Source organism: Rhynchophorus ferrugineus, unplaced genomic scaffold, assembly GCF_030347505.1.
Source record: "Rhynchophorus ferrugineus isolate W39M unplaced genomic scaffold, kcgeb_rfMv2 rfM4, whole genome shotgun sequence".
NCBI classification, from domain to species: domain Eukaryota; kingdom Metazoa; phylum Arthropoda; class Insecta; order Coleoptera; family Curculionidae; genus Rhynchophorus; species Rhynchophorus ferrugineus.
This window is the reverse complement of record NW_027472583.1, coordinates 4096997-4114197: the sequence shown is the minus strand read 5'-3', so window position 1 is coordinate 4114197 and position 17201 is coordinate 4096997. Positions and strand designations below refer to the sequence as shown.

At 31.7% G+C, this 17201-nt stretch overlaps 3 protein-coding genes across 3 annotated transcripts in view; 1 reads left to right on the top strand and 2 right to left on the bottom strand.

Annotated features, from left to right (window-relative positions):
• Window positions 1-1974: 1974 nt before the first annotated feature.
• Window positions 1975-3504, bottom strand: RpS23 (Ribosomal protein S23). Its single transcript, XM_076404397.1, has 4 exons — window positions 3373-3504; window positions 2879-3038; window positions 2310-2508; window positions 1975-2082 (listed from the first exon to the last, which is right to left on the bottom strand). Exons 1-4 carry the CDS (start codon window positions 3374-3376, stop codon window positions 2014-2016), a joined length of 432 nt encoding a protein of 143 aa, XP_076260512.1. The 5' UTR covers window positions 3377-3504; the 3' UTR covers window positions 1975-2013.
• A 170-nt stretch (window positions 3505-3674) lies between these two features.
• LOC143196572 (uncharacterized) lies at window positions 3675-6721 on the top strand. Its single transcript, XM_076404342.1, has 4 exons — window positions 3675-3877; window positions 3998-4210; window positions 4264-5409; window positions 5463-6721. Exons 2-4 carry the CDS (start codon window positions 4007-4009, stop codon window positions 5586-5588), a joined length of 1476 nt encoding a protein of 491 aa, XP_076260457.1. The 5' UTR covers window positions 3675-3877; window positions 3998-4006; the 3' UTR covers window positions 5589-6721.
• A 540-nt stretch (window positions 6722-7261) lies between these two features.
• Window positions 7262-17201, bottom strand: part of fzr (fizzy and cell division cycle 20 related) — a 62566-nt gene continuing 52626 nt past the window's right edge. Inside the window, exons 2-8 of the mRNA XM_076404343.1 lie at window positions 11400-11540; window positions 11217-11339; window positions 10707-10814; window positions 10506-10647; window positions 9469-9555; window positions 9208-9411; window positions 7262-8915 (exon numbers count right to left, since the gene is read on the bottom strand). Coding sequence (XP_076260458.1) covers window positions 8629-8915; window positions 9208-9411; window positions 9469-9555; window positions 10506-10647; window positions 10707-10814; window positions 11217-11339; window positions 11400-11540 — 1092 coding nt within the window. The 3' untranslated portion in view covers window positions 7262-8628. The remainder of the gene's footprint in view (window positions 8916-9207; window positions 9412-9468; window positions 9556-10505; window positions 10648-10706; window positions 10815-11216; window positions 11340-11399; window positions 11541-17201) is intronic.

The following is a 17201-nucleotide window of genomic DNA, read 5'->3' as shown; positions in this document are numbered from 1 at the left end:
TAAGAGAGAATTAACCTATCGTTGTGGAGATTATTGTAAGTGTATGGAATCTACAAAATAGAAAGTATAAAATATATTTTATTTTTGAAATTGACACTATATATATCTGTCATCATCTTTAAAGTGTATTAGCTATTAACTATTTTATTGGAAAAAATATCGATATTTTTTTTACAATAAGTATAAAAAATATCTATGTTTTACAAAAAAAAATATACAGATATTTTGAAGAAAAAAAAAAGTGAAATAGCCTAAAATTTTTTTTTCTAAATTTCTTAAAAAATAATAATATTTGTGATAAACATTTAAAATTAAGTACTGATGTTACATTATATTATATTTTCCAATAATATATACTATTAGCAATATAAAAATTATGGTAAATAATAAAGTTCCAAATATTAGTATTGCCGTAAACGTTCTATAAAATTGTTTTCAAACCGTTTCAATTTGTTGAAATAATACCTTATTTTTACCTAATTACTAATTTTTAATTTTATATTTACTAATTCTTAATAAATACACATACTCAATGCAATACGATCATTCTACTTTTAAATATAATCACAATGTTTCACCATTCACGTATCGATTTAGATTAAAATTTCTCAAATTAAATTTTTTCTTTTTTTTGCCATAATTGATCAATATTTCGATAAAACCCAGCATTACTTAGAGTTTTTAGACTTAAAACAGAGGATATGAAATAAATACACTATCTCCAATCATAGAGGCATCTCTATGTTTATCGCTTTTAAAATCCTCCTATCTTGTAAATACTACTAATATTTTTTGACAAGAGCTACTTCTATTAGCTTGCTTTTAATATTCGGCTAGTTTGGAAAAAAGGAGACAGCTCCTCATCCTATGTCCAATACTAAATTAAAACGATAATTATTTTATTATACTAACTAGAGTTCTTCTGGGCCGAAAATACTGCTTAACGTAGGCTCCGAACCAAGGTCCTCGCAATTAAGCCTACCGAGTGGAAAGTGATGAACATTCTTAAAAGGAAATGAGCATGGAGATCATCCGAGAAGACATCCAGTTTTACCCAACTTGGTTACTGGCGTAATTTTTTTAAGCTTTCCCACGAATTTTAAAATACATCGCGTTAGTGGTCATTTTTAATTTATTGGTAATTTTTTTTCATTAATCTTATCATTTTCAACATAATATTATAGAAAACAATTACAACAGACATCATAAACAAAAGTTTCAACATTTGTGAAGTGACATTTTCTAAAGTCATTAAAACAGATAAGGGAATTAAAATATCTGAATTTGAATTCAATCAATTTTTTTTTATTTTAATAAAAAATACACACAATCAAATGAAACACTTAACATAATGTTGTATTTTTATTAAAAATACATAGTACAGTACATTACGATCTCGGTCTTTCCTTCTTTTCCTTATATAAAGCTAACAGGGATACATTGGCTACTTTAACAACCTAAAAGTAAAAGAAAGATCAGTTTACAAATAATTACGTTATACTAACTAGAGTTCTTCTGGGCCGAAAATATTGCTTAACGTAGGCTCCGAACCAAAGTCCTCGCAATTAAGCCTACCGAGTGGAAAGTGATGAACATTCTTAAAAGGAAATGAACATGGAGGTCATCCGAGAAAACATCCAGTTTTACCCAACTTGGTTACTGGCGTAATTTTTTTAAGCTTTCCCACGAATTTTAAAATACATCGCGTTAGTGGTCTATACAAATATGAACATTTGAAAAAGAGAATGCAGCAATTTTGAGAAAATCAATATTTGAATGAATCTTATCATTTTCAACATAATATTATAGAAAACAATTACAACAGACATCATAAACAAAAGTTTCAACATTTGTGAAGTGACGTTTTCTAAAGTCATTAAAACAGATAAGGGAATTAAAATATCTGAATTTGAATTCAATCAATTTTTTTTTATTTTAATAAAAAATACACACAACCAAATGAAACACTTAACATAATGTTGTATTTTTATTAAAAATACATAGTACAGTACATTACGATCTCGGTCTTTCCTTCTTTTCCTTATATAAAGCTAACAGGGATACATTGGCTACTTTAACAACCTAAAAGTAAAAGAAAGATCAGTTTACAAATAATTACACATTAAATCAAATTTAATGACTTATATAATCAGAATAAAAAATGTATAATCAAAGAAATAATCATGGGATTGGCTCTGATTTTTTCATCATGTAGACAAAAAGTAAACTACTAGTTATATACAAATTTCACTTATACGGTAAAAAGTATATAATTTTAATTTATGAATTAAAAATTATTATCCTCTTACCTTAAATCTTACACCAGGAATATCACCAACAGCATGACCTTTCCTACCAAAGCCTGCTACCAAAACTTCGTCATTTTCTTCTATATGGTTGAGACAACCATCCCTAGGTACGAATGCTGTGATTTTTTTACCATTCTTTATAAGTTGTACCCTGACACACTTACGGATAGCAGAATTGGGCTGTTTAGCTTCTACACCTCTACAATAAAAAATAAAATTAAGTCCGGCACTAAAACTTTGCAATTTCACAAAATACTATTCATGCAATAACAACTCCTAACCTCAAATACCATTTGCTTATTATTTAAACATCGCACAGAATTCTCCTGTGATTGGAATATTGAATTCAACCATTCACGAGGAAATTCTGCGAGACATCTAAATAGTTCATATTTTACTAAACTCAGATGTAGGGAGCATATCAGAGTGGTTAGCTGATCAAGACAGCTACCCAATGGTTCAGAGCCCATTTTATTTTGGCGCTGTCTGTACAAGAAAAGCATAAATAGCCTCACTTACAAAACTTGACAGGGCCATATTTAACAATGCATATACTGTTTTGTACTTACACTTTTTCAAGGACAATCCCTTTAGCGTGAGATGCACCTCCGAAAGGATTAGCCTTCCACCGGGTTCCTAAATGAGCCTTTTTATAGTCTTTATCGGCCCATCTTTGGTCCCTTCTGTGATTAACGTGTTTCCTAGCGGTTTTCAATCCACGGGGCTTACCTTAAAAAAATAAAGATAATAGTTCAAGAAAAAAAATATTCAGACAATAATATAAACAAAACACGTACTTAACAAATGGAAAAGATATTTTAGAAAAAGTTATAAAAAACAGCGGGATGATTGTAGATAAACTTAGACAAGTATTGAGTTGATGGTTAAGTTCACTGTACCCGCCCAACATTTGGAAAATTTTTTCTTAAAACGGATAATTTGGGCCAGAAAATTATTTATTCGTTACTGTAAAACTTGGTTGTAAAGAAAATATAAGAAAAAAACATTTTATAATTCAAATTAACCAGAAATTTATATAAAATATATTTTAAAGAACTCTTACCCATGTTGACGACTGCCTGTCGAAGACGAGAAAGAACTGTCACTCCATCATCGTTGCCAATGCTTCAAATCCCAGTTCTCCTAAATACAGTGCAGCCAATAGAAATACTTCATAGCATATATATACATAAACATATATATTTATTTATACTTTTGCAATAAAAAGCTAATTATATAGAACCTCAACACAATTTTACATGTTTTGAATAAAAGTTAAACAATAATTAATTTGGAAAATTATTTATGTTATGGCATTCGATTTATATGTATATAAGTATACAGTACATAGTCATCAGTTTGTTTATTTTCTAAAATGTCACTGTCAATGTTGACAAATTGAGATTATTTGTGAAGAAATGTTTTTTAAGTAAATCGACCTAAAATTTCAATGAAGTGTATATTCTTGCCGTTTATTACAAAAATTAAGGAAATGTATATTATATAATTTTTTTTCTATAACAAAGTTAGCAAGAATAGGTTAGAGCTAATTAATAATATTTGAACAGGTGAGTAATTTGTTAATACTTTAATACGCATACATATATTGTTATTATCGGATTTATTTGATAACCATATGGGTATTGTTCTTTAGTTTTTAAAGTAAAATGATATTTTTTACGTTTTAGTACTGAAAAATGGCCAATTCATATGTAGATGATATTAAAGTAAAAATATCAGAGAAGTACAAGCCACCTTCTAAAATAAGTTTGCCCATGAGTTATTCTCAAAGAGTAACTTTAAATAAACAAATTCAAGATTCGCGGCCTACTTATGATTTTCATTTGGAGAAAATGGTTGTAGACAAGGTGCAAGAATGGAAAGTTATTAGAAAGAATTTGGTAAAATTACTTAGACACTTCAAGCATTTGTAAGTGAAATAGTTGTTTTTTAGATTGATGAACGAAAAAAACGCTTAGATCAAGCTAGATTAGAATTAGAAGAGAAAATGAAAGAGAGAGCTAAGGAAAGCCTGGAGAAGGAACAGGCACAGTCCAAGTTATTAGATGAACCTTCGAGAAATATTGTTTCAGATATTATTCCAAAACATATGGAAAATATCCAAGAGAATGTTGTAACTAGCAATGGGATATTGCTGCCAACACCAGCAACAAATAGTTTAGCTAATGTACTGAAACCTGTCCAAATACAAAATTCGTCTTATTCAAATCTCCAAACTACTCAAGTAAAGCCTTTTAATTTGTCTGATTTCGAATCAGATACATCCAGTCCTTTTGACAATATGGAGCTAAAGTCCATTAATGATCTAGAAGTGTTGGCACAAGTTCTTAAAAATGATTCGAATTATTCAAATATCTATCAGAATACAAATCCTAATAATCCTGTGAAATTTAGTCAAGCGGATAAATGTTATAATCCTCAAACCTCCACCACAAATAGTATTGGAGTTTATAATAGAAATGATGTATTAAAATCGGAACAGTATGGACAAACTGGACAAGTTATGCAGGACACCAATTTTGGACATTTGACGAATTGCTATACTCAGGCGGCTGTTTCACAAATCCCTCCCACTTACAATCATTATACTAACATTTACAATCCCCAAAATACAACGTATAGTACCCCCAATCCAACATATAATAATTTCAATCAATACATGTATCAGAATCCTATACAAACAGGGAATCAAATAAACTTAGGACCAAGTAGTTATGCCCCTAGTACCTCGACGGTGTCACAGATAGATTCGCAAAAGACGACCTGCAAGAGTGTTCCCGATTTACTTAAATCCCTAGAAAAGGAGTTGGAAAATTCCCGCATAAGTGAGAGTTCATCAAGTGCTTTTGAAGTGGAATCAAAAGAGCATTTGTATAGAACAAATAACGTAGATTTGCCAGCACGACCTAAAAGTACTGATGCAGTTTATCCAAAAGTGAAAAGCAATGAGGCCGTTTCAAATCCATTCGAAAAATTGACGTCCGAGCAAAAGCAGCTTTGCAGCGGCGTGAGCATGATGGGATTCCCACTAGATCGTGTTGCCAGAGTGTGTTTAATTTTAGGAAACGATCAGAAAAAGGTAATGTTTTTTATGATATTAATACGTGCGGTCGGATGATGTTAAACTTTCAGATTGTGGACCATCTTTTGGCTCTATCCGATTTGTTGGATTTGGGATTTTCCGAAAAGACGGCGTCGGAAGCCTTGGTTAAAAATGATAACGATCGCGACAAGGCTTTGGACCTCCTCATTTCATAACAAGGCAACAAAGCTGTTTGTTCTTGCGGCTGTGGTATATGTATTTAAATATAGATTTATTTATTTTAACGATGAAATTTCTTCAACGCTGAATACACTGAAAGTTTTTGATGGTATCACTACACGTTTTCGGCAATATATCAACATTTAATTGCAGTAATTAAACTGGGAGAAAGTAATCTTTCATTATATTAAAGTCAGTCTGTGTTTGGACGATTTATTCAAGTTTTATGCAACTAGAAAAAGTGCGGTAAGAAATAATTTTCTTTTGGTAATATGTACTGCAACATGTAGTGATACTTTGAAACTTACATTAACTGCCCTGGTTGTTTCCACTTTATATTCGTTTGTAAAGGATCGCTTGGCAAAGGAAAATCTGATGATCGATCTGTTTTGTTTATTATCAGTCTGTATTGACTAGTTCAGTATTTCGTATAGTCCGAGATATCGTGAACGCCAAACGTACGTAATTTTTTTCTACGGAGCTGCAGCGCAAGGACATTTGGCTGTTATGAAAAGTCGGTCGCAGTACCTTTGATTAATGCAAAGTAGCAAATGTCAAAAACTGTCAGATTGTAAATGTTTTTGTTATTGTTAGTAAGCTATTGTGCCAGAAACTTTGTTCTATCATATTATAAACAATATCAAAACTCTGGCTTTTCGCTTTGACATTTACTACGTTTTTTCTGTCAAAACCATTGCCAATTTTTGTATCTCTGTTAACATAGTGACATATATAGAAAATGTTTCAACTTTTATGGAATGACGTAAGTTTGATGTTCACGCTACCTTGGACCGACATACTATTAATTTTTAAAATTATTTGTAAAATGTATACAATTTGCTTTAGTGTATCATTTTATCCATCACTCTATTTTAGTCGAAACGTTTGTTCCTAAATAATTTTTGTAGTTTCCCATCAGCATTAGTTTTAATTTTAGAATGAAACGTAATTTGAGAACATGTAAGCGCATAGGAGATTTTCATTATCCGCGATAAAAGTCAATAAAGAGAAACTAAACACACCTTCTTGTTACGAACCAGCGTCACGTAGGTAGACTGCTTGTAAATGGAGATGGAAGTATGTAAAAAAATACTCAATATATGCATAAAATAAAATAATTTATAATAAATATTTCTTTTTTTTTTTAATACATATTTTAGATTTTTCGGACTGGCGAACAGCCATCTTAGAGCTGAAACATTCGGTCTTACCCAACCTGGTTACTGGCATCATTTTCCTTGTTCTGTTTTACACTCTTGCCTTTTGGACAATCACAAATTTTCGACCTACTATGGCAATAGTAGAAGGGTCGTCCTGTCGCCTTGACCACTGCCCCAATCAAGTCGACTGATATCTGTAGTGTTATTATTTATTCGTTGAAGTTAGGGATTGTTTCAAGATCCAACTTATTCGCCCGTTTTAGTTCCCAGACCTAAATAATTTGACATTTCTGTCTACATTCCCAAATTAATGTTTATATGCTTTTTAATTATATTATTCATCTTCAGTTCCTAGTCTGTATTTATTTTTTTCAATAGCTATTATTTCAAGAAAATATTAAAATGGCCAATTATTTCCTGAAGCCATTCACTTGACATAGGGGGTATAATGGACATAGGAGGGAAGGGGTATAAAACAAGAACAGACCACATATATAAGTTTAAAACAATTTTTTTTCAATTTTCAATAAATATTTATTTCTCACTGTTTGATATAATAATTTATACAATTGAATTAATTGCAATAATATAAACATAACTTCAGGGGCTTCTGGTAAAAACAATCCAGTTCATTAGACACACCTAATATAAAGTACACAATTATAATATATATTTCTATATTCATAGTCAACATTCCCAATCAATAAGTTCAAAATCAGCACTAATTATTTTTCCTCGAAAAGCATTTTGCTCAGACCCTATATAAATTAAATCAATTAAAAATTTATAGTATATAAATAAAAATTAAATACTTCACGGAAGCTATAATAATAATAATAATAATAATAATAAACATGGGTATAAACATGTCAAATGTGTATAAATCTGTAAAAAAAGGGTAATTCTGTTGCATAAAGCACATTATGCATAAAATACTTCTACTAGTATAATTTAATGTAGGAAGGGTTTTGATGAGGCCATGGTTTTCAAGATGGAGCTTCTAAGAAGCATTATGACTAGCATCTTATTTTGGGCAAAATACATTTAACCAATAGCTCATTCAGAATATACTCACAGAACAGATATAATTTAATTATAAACCAACTTAAATCAAATAATTTACAGTTTAGTGACTACGGTATCATCTACTACGTCAAATATTTTAGTATGTATGTTAATATTCTCAAATCTAGATAATGTAATATATTTCCTGCGAAAATATGATCAGTTTATATATGTGAGAAAATGGCACTTGTACCTTATACAGTATTGTTTGTTCTTTTGTGTTAACTATTGAACAAAACTGTACAAGATCTTCGTTAAATTGCACATATTGGAAGTTCCAGTTTATATATATTGTAGTCATTCATATTGAAATCGATTCTTTCGGTAGTAGATCCAGGAGGGCTAATGGGTTCGAGCATAATCACCCTCTATAAAAAATCTTAAATTAAACTTAATGTTCGTGTCAAGTCCCCACAAACAAAAATCCTGGATCTGCTACTGCATTTCATGCAACTATTATAATATATTTGGATTGAATTGTATTGGTCCAAAGCCATGCTTACGTCACTATGGAAGAACACTACTACAGATAAGAGCAAGTATTTATTATGACAAGTTGGTCCCAGTGGCTTTGTCAAAACATTTGTCAAACTACTCAATATACTGACATCTCCCACCTGTCAAAGCTACTGCGATCAACGTTACAATTATTCTTGCCTGTAAAAAAAGTTCAGCTTATATAAAAAGATGTAAGTCTGACGGTCTATATCTCCTGAACCATATAGAAATAGTTGACGTCGCAGTTTTTAGATACACCATACATCATATTAAAAGAGATCGAATTCTTTTTGATTATTTTCGAAATTATAATTTAACGAATGCCCGTATAAAGACTTAGGACGCTTCTGGTTTCCTTCTGGCTGCGAGCTTTACTGAACACGTTCCAAAATCGCAGTGTCTCGTCCCCAGCGCCAGTAACGATAGCTTCACCATCGGGACTGAGCGCTAAGTACAACACTCTGAAGGAATGACCCGTCAATTTGGCCACTTGGGTTAGGCTGGGGTACTTCCAGACGAGGATTTGGTTTTGGGAATAGCCATGTGTTGATACTAGCTCTGAACTGTGCTTTGACCAAGCCAGATTACACACTTGGGACCCTAAGGAAAAAAAAACACAAGTCAAGAAAATGAAACATTTTCAATTAAAAGGTTCAGTAAAATATGTTGGGTCTGCGAAAAGCTCGCGCAGTAATTTCAACAATTTCAACAGCACATAGCCGATATTAACAAATAAACAATAGAAAAATCAGTGTTTCAATTATCTTTGCTCGGTTTGTCAACTAGTATAATTGGCCAACCACTTCAAATTTTTTACAGTTGACGGTATTTATTGCAACGAACTTTTGTCTAGACCCAATATAATAGATATATTCCAGTTTAATCTATATACCTGTATCAACACATTGCATGGGTTGTCCTGTTAATGTATTCCAAAACCTTATGCATCTGTCTGCTGTACCTCCACCCGATGCCAACAAACCGTGGTGATGGGGAGACCACGCTATAGCTTTCACGGCTGCTAGATGGTCAGTGTAGGTTTGAACAGGATTGGCCGACTGCATATTCCATACGTATAGTCTATTATCATTACCGCCTATCGTAAAAAAATAAATTAAAATCTAATTTTAGCATAAACATTATTTCTACATACCTGACGCGAGGTACTGGTTATCCGGAGACCATTTAAGACCACATACTTCTTGTCTATGACCTATTAGGCGCCTTTCGGCTACATTTGCTTTAAGAAGATAATAATATAAATTAATATATTAAGATACTAATTAATTAATTATTAAAATTTCGAAGAGACAATAGAATGGGTCAAATAATTAGGCATCTTGATTATCGCTTTGTTTTTTGTTTTGTAAATTTTTGGAATGTTGACAAAACCAAAACCAGTAAATCTGTTGAAGGGGTGGTGACAAGGGTTTTCTTTTGAATCTATCTAACCGATATCAAACTTTTCCAAAAAAAAGAAAAGAAAAAAAATCAAACAAAATGTATGGATGATCATCAGGTATGAATTGAACTTGCTTCATATAGTCCTAGTCAAGGATTATTGGAATTTGGCACGGATTATATGAAACACTTCGTATAGTATGGGGGTTTGGGCAGAAGAAGTGTATTTTCACTAAACATATCAAAACTGATAATTTTAAATACAGAATTCATATATTATTAGATCATCTTCCATTTTTGCTAATTTTAACTTTTCTCGAAGTACATAAACCGTGAAAATGTGGTGATAATTAACTAAATTCGCCACCACATTTATGCCACTGAGTAAAGTACGTTGAACGCGTCAACAGTGAGCATCAGTTGCACACATCAACTTGTGTAAATTATATGAATACATAAACGCAGTTTTAGTATAATAATTAAATGTTTGTACACAGTTTTTTTTTCAGCATCATTAAGGATATGATATGTATATAACTTGTTATAAGTGAAACAAGCTTTTGTACATGAATGTTAGTGGCAATATAATATTTTAAATAGAAGTTAAAGTTGAGAATTTGAAAATTAATACTATTATTATATTTATTAACATTTATTACATTTTGTTAATACTACGCATTTTAATTTATTTGGTTAGTTTAATCACTAACGCTCATTTATTTGAATTATATTAATATATATGACTCTTGAATATTAATAAAAGATATAAATATTTCTGAAAATACTTACGTGGCGTGCGTGTATCTCGTTGTAAGATCATTCGGTCTCTGCTTCCTGAACTAAGAACGTCTCCATTCCACGCTAGGGCTCCCACTCTGGCAGAATGACCCATCAGCTTGTTTACCTGCTTGTTGACCGCTACATCCCACACCTAAAAATGAATAGCGTCAAAATTTCAATTTTCACCATGAAACAGTAGATCTGACTTACCGTCACATATCCATTATGAGTGCCAACAGCCACCAAATTGCCTCTCTCGCTCCAGGAAACGGAAGTGACTACGTTACCGTCACTAGATAGATCGCACAATCTTGTCACCTAAAGGGCAACAAGTAAGAACATCAATATTACGAACCATCTATGGAAATAAAAATTGGGGGTACTTCATATTTGCTTTGAAAATAACGAAGTCGTAAAAATATATGCTCCACAGAGAGGAAACACTAAAATAATTACTGATTATTCTCTAAAATTTTACAAATGCTAGTAAAAGCAAACTATGCAGTATATTTTTTAAATTAACAAGTACAATTATTTATTGCTAGACTATATATTTTGTTATATTAAAAAACCAGGCAGTTTTCTAGTAAATTTTATGACGACGGATTTAGTCTGCCACTTGAGAAACACTGCCATTCTTGAGAAATGCAATAATTATTTGAAACAAATGAATTCATATATCTAGTATTAACTTTACAAATCTTTGAATGTATTACATACCTGACTAGTACATGCACTCCATAGGTATACACAACTCCCCAGACCAACACTTAACACGTTCTGGACAGACCAATCCACTAAATTCAAGTAGAAATCATCCTGCAATTCTGGCGCGTCCAAAACCTATACAAATGGTGTTTTTAGTACTCACCGACACCTTCGCCATTTTATAATATATATTACCTTAAAAGGTATTCTGGAAATTTTTCTGGTAGCTTTATGAGGCGATCTTAATAATCTCTGACTGCTGATGCTTAACGGGGAGAGGGAATAGGGGCTAGCTTGGCATTTCATTGGCGTCCTGTTGTTTTGGTACATGTTCTTCTGAAAAAAAAAAACGAAAGTCAACACCAATTTAATTGATTGATGAAATAATCTAGTAATATTATCGCATCGGTTATCGATCAATAATAACGTCATCCGAGTATTCGAAAAAACAATGTGTTTACTTTAAGTGGAAAGCGGTCCTAAACAGTGACCTCTGTATAGCTCTTTTAACAAACGTCTATTTTTTATCACTATCGTTGGTAGCAATGACCTAAATAGGCATTAATAATAACATCACCATTTAATGGTAATTAAGTCTATAACCTGCGACATGAGAGCGATATATTTCCATTTATCGACATTTGTGTCATTTACGTTATTTTTAGTGAAAAGTTACAAACACCAAAATTTACATATAATTTAAATTAATAATTCGGTCTTATTGGAATATATTACCAAAAATAGACTCATTTAATAGAAAATATGATAAATAAAATAATGACTCTTATTGTTTTTCTTTTATTTTGATATATTGTTTGAATAAAAATATATCAGCCTTTGGAAATATAATCTGTGGAATAAGGGTCACATAAATCATTATTACCGAGATGCAAACGAAATCCATCACAAAATGTAGGTTGTATGAACAAATTTGTACAATTTTTTTTTTCAAATATATTTTAAGGTCTCCTTTTACCAACTAGGGGTTTATCTAGACTGGACCTACAGTTTATCGTTGGCTCCGAACCACGGTCCTCGGCTTAAACCTACCGACTGGCGAGTGATCAACTTAGAAATCATCCGAGAAGATATCCAGCCTGGTTACTGGCGTGACTGGGATCATTTTCCTTGTCGGATTTTGCACTCTTGCCTAGGACAATCACAAATATTAAACAATCACAAACATAAATTCACGACCATGCCCCAGCAGGATTCGAACCCGCGACTATCGCAACAGTAGGTTTACCACTGCACCAAGCAAGTGGGCATTTTTTCTTTTGTATTAAAACTATGTATAAAATAGAAATATTTTCGAGGAATTTCATAGTTTTGCAAATATCTGGACTGAACGTTATAGAGTACCAAGTCTATGTGAGTTGCATAACATCTAATGATATGTCATTTTTGTCAAAGTTGACATAAACAGAGGTTGGCTTTGAGAGTAGTTGTAAAAAACGTTTAAGAATTATTAAGATATAATTTTTTCATCAACATCATCATCAACAACCACTGTAATTCTGGAGAAGAGGAAATAAAACTGGGGAAATAAAATGAAAGGACTATTTTTTTATGAGAAAAATTATTGGTTTTTTTATATTGATATATGTTAAAATATTGATTATTTTTTTATACGCCTAACACATTTACTCATAAACAATGGAATTGCGTGTTTATCCACGATTTTGCAACGGATTGGTCATCGGCAATATCGGTATTATTATTTTTATAATTTGTTCTCGAAACAACGTGCCACGTTTACAAATGTGGGTTTTTTTCCTGCAATATAACGGATGAAAAACACATGTATGTAACAGAAAAATGTATATGTATAAAGTAAACTGAAGAAATCCGAACAATTTTTACAAACTACAAATTCAACCATCAACGCAAAAAATAAATATATAATACACCCTATTTTTGAATTTAGGTAGCTGTTAACGTATAAAATCCTAAATCTAAAATTCAGAGTAAAAGAATAAATATTAAAATTAGACTGGTATAAAACAGAACGTTGAATTTCATCAAACAGTAACGGATCCAGGATTTTGCCTTGGGCAGAGCTTCATTCATATAAATATTTAAAAGTTGAAAATATAATACTCATTAAGTTACGGGTAACTGATGAAAATTGTGTACTAATTACTGACTAGAGTAATATCTTTAAGATTTATCACGGGATGACTATACTAGATATTAAGAGGGTATTCTACCCTTATTTAAACCTTAAAGAATATGCCCTAAATAGGATATTTTAAAACTTAAATTACTTTTGGAGATGTAGCTGTTTAGGGAGGTATAGTGACATTAAAAACAATACTTTAAACTCGTTTTTCTAAAAACTGCATTTTTAGAGTTTATTGACATAATGTCTCAAATTATACTAAAGCGATTTACTTGAAATTTGCTAATGATCCTTCTTTATACATTCTTCTATCATATAAAAGTATCAAAAATTGAAAATGCCAAGAAAATGATAAAAACATTTCTTGGAACAGCTAAATCTCCGAAAATAATTTATAAGTTGAAAAATCCTCCTAAGGGCACATTCTTAAGGGATTAAAATTCTTTATATGTTCTTTCCAGCGAAGTTTTGCATCAAGATTCATTCCGAGATATTTAGCGTTGTTGCTATATGGAATGATAGTATTATTTAATGTTATTGGTGCTTGTACGGTCTGACTGTAGGTAAACTACACATGCGCAGATTTACTTTCGTTAATTTTTATTTTCCAAGCTTGTGTCATTATCAATAGTGAACAATCATAAGTATTATCAGCTAATGTAGCCATCTTGTAGTAGACATAGTTTTTGTCTCAATAATAATTTTCTCAATCAACTGAGAATGATGTCATCGAAATTAATTTTTTGAGTTTGAGAAATAGTAAGAAATCCGACGGGGCTAAATCGGACGAATAGGGCAGTTACGAAATAATACTAGTTAAATAAAAACACGCAAATAACATTACATATGAAATGTGTTCTTAAATAATACAAACTGAATATAACATAATATAATCTTAATATGATCACGAATATTATGTCCAACTATTCTTTGATCACAGCAATACATAGTGCAGTATTATATAGATAGGAAAATCAGTTAAAGAAGAAAGTTAAAGTTAAAAACAATATTTTAATTCTAAACTTCTGTTATTAAAAATTTTTAGTAGGAAAACGAATCATTTATTTTCACGAACCAAATTTGTGGCTATAATATATTACATTTTACACGTGATAATCGACCGAAATAGTTTGTGAAACTATCGATACGCACTAAAAACTTGCCTGTTCGAACAGCTAACATATTTAGCGCAAGATTGTTAATTAATACATTTGCAAGTGGAGGAAGTTTCTAGTATCGATACGGGATGTTAAACAGACTTCGTGGTGTTATTATCATTAACGTCATACCATCGAAATGCCCGTTGCTGAAGAAAGGTGTTTCATCCATCGAAGCATTATGAAACGTATTCGAAAAATAAATTAGAGCGTAATCCGTTTACCAAAGATTGTCCTGGTTATTATAAATAATAGTGACATACGAAATCTGCCAACAATATTCAATTGATATCGCTTTGTACAGTTAGAGAAGCTAGACAGAAATTAACGAGAAAGATAAAGTGTCAAAAAACTCCCAGATAGCATTTAATAACCGCAAGAACTTTACAAGAACTATCAGAGAATGGTAAAAAATAATGAACGTTTATATTTAACGTAATACTACGAATGAATTATTTTCCTAGTAATTGGAAAGTAGTAACCATAATAATGATTCTCAAACCATGAAAAACACCAGGCGATGTCACTTCTTACAGGCCTGTAAGTTTGTTACCGATAATATCGAAAGTTTCTGAGGAATTGTACAAAAAGAAGCTTAATAATATAATAGAAAAAGGAAAGATTATTCCGCAACATCAATTAGGGTTTCGTAATAAGCACGTGGGTATAGAATAAGTGCATATCAAAACTATAGAATAAGTGCATATGCAAACGTCAAAACATATGTCCAGGAATGAACATTTCTCAAGTTTTTGATAAAGTATGACGCATAGGGTTGCAGATTAAATAAAAGCAACTCGTCCCTTATCCACATTTTTCAGTTACTAAAATATTATCTCACAAATAGACTTTTCACTATAAAAAAAGACGATGAACTTTAATTACATCCAATTTATTCAGGAGTTTCGCAAGGCAGTGTATATAGGCCCGATAATGTATCTCCTATGTACAGCCAACCAGAAAAATCACTACTGTGGCAACATATGCAGACGACACAGCCATCAGACATCTCACGAAGATCCAATAACAGCATCAAAGAACTTCCAAAGACACCCTGATAAAATACAACTGTGGGTGAAGATATGGCGTGTTGAAGCAAATGAAACAAAACCTACCCATGTAACACTCATTGTGCGTAGAAGAACATGTCCACCAGTGAATATCATTCATTGTCAACTCCCGCAAGCAGAGAATATTAAATATCTTAGTACTTATCTGGACTGATGTACTTCTTAAACGAAAACAACTTGTGCTGGCAACTAACTGCTACTGTACCACGTGCAGAATATCCGAAGATTGAAGCAAACCAAACCACAAGAACTTGTATAGTGTATCAGTGTTACTCAACTTTAACTTAAGTAACAGGTCATTTGAAAAGTCCCCAGCCTACCATAGTAAAAAACATTTTTTTGACAAAATTATTGTTTTTTATTCAACATAATTCCCTTCAAGGGTGATACACTGATTATAACGACCCTCCAACTTTTCGATACCATTTTTGTAGTACGATTTGTCCTTTGCTTCAAAATAGGCCTCAGTTTCAGCGAACACCTCTTCATTCGACGAAAATTTTTTCCCAGTGAGCATTTTTTTGAGATCTGAGAACAGGAAATAGTCGCTGGTGGCCAGATCTGGAGAATATGGTAGATGGTGCTCTTCGGTGCTCATTTCATCACGTCTAAACTTAGTCTACCAATCTTTGATGGTTGATTTTCCTGGGGCAGTGTCCGGAAACTTGGAATCAAGCAATATTTTATCAACACGCGAAATTCCTTTTTATTAATTTTTTTCGCAATAACAAAAGTTGCTTCACTCAAAATGCCATAATTCACAAACTAATGATCCCATAGCTGTCAAATGTATACATGCATCTTTTGAGGGTTAGGGCTAACTAAAAACATATGGATTTAATTGTAGTAGCGCCATCTATGTGTAAACACATCTAGTGTAATATGTAATTTTAAAAAAATGTATATGATCTTGATATTATGAGGAGCCAAAGCATTATTAAATATTGACAGCTGTTATCTTTTTTTTTCCTTAAAAATTGCAATATTTTCATTAAATTAAACGTTTACCGTCCTGTAACATTAGCGGAATTCGCATTACATTAAATTATCAACGTTTAGCAATTGCATCATCGCCACAGCACACACGCAATTATGCACTCTCGGTAATATAGATAGTAAATACGCAGTTCCAAAGCGCATTATTAGCGATGCATCGGTAATCTTTTTGTTCGTATTTTTAGAAAATTAGCGACCTTGGCATTGAAGGAAACGCGATTCGGATTAAACAGAATATAGACCGCAAATGTCACCTATTTATACGGATTGCATTATTTCTACATTACTACTATATTGTAGATGATATTGGACCGTATATTAGTTTATTTTCGAAGAACTACATGATAAAATCGAAATCAACGTTCGAATCAAAGTTGGTGTTGATAGGACGGACTTGGGCTTAACAGTAACTTAACATACAGATAGAACTCTTGATAATTTTAATTTAAATATGTTCAAAGTTATTGCTGTTTACCATTCTGGAAACAGTCTGGAAAGTCCAAGAGATTTTTCAAAATTCGTATTATTTTCAGAGTTACAAAAGCCCCAATGAGAATCCTCTATATGCTCCAAATGCACTAAACTCAATAAAATAATGATTAATTAAATTCATTAATTTGAGTTTTGCTACAGAGCTTTTCGCTCTCCAAGT

Coding starts and splice junctions, on each gene's coding strand:
- RpS23 (XM_076404397.1), bottom strand. Junction 2,509..2,878: donor GGGATTGTCCTTGAAAAAGT/GTAAGTACAAAA, acceptor TTTTTATTGTAG/AGGTGTAGAAGCTAAACAGC. Junction 2,083..2,309: donor TTCCTGGTGTAAGATTTAAG/GTAAGAGGATAA, acceptor TTTTACTTTTAG/GTTGTTAAAGTAGCCAATGT.
- LOC143196572 (XM_076404342.1), top strand. CDS start 4,007: ATGGCCAATTCATATGTAGATGATATTAAAGTAAAAATATCAGAGAAG. Junction 4,211..4,263: donor AAGTTATTAGAAAGAATTTG/GTAAAATTACTT, acceptor GTTGTTTTTTAG/ATTGATGAACGAAAAAAACG. Junction 5,410..5,462: donor TAGGAAACGATCAGAAAAAG/GTAATGTTTTTT, acceptor TTAAACTTTCAG/ATTGTGGACCATCTTTTGGC.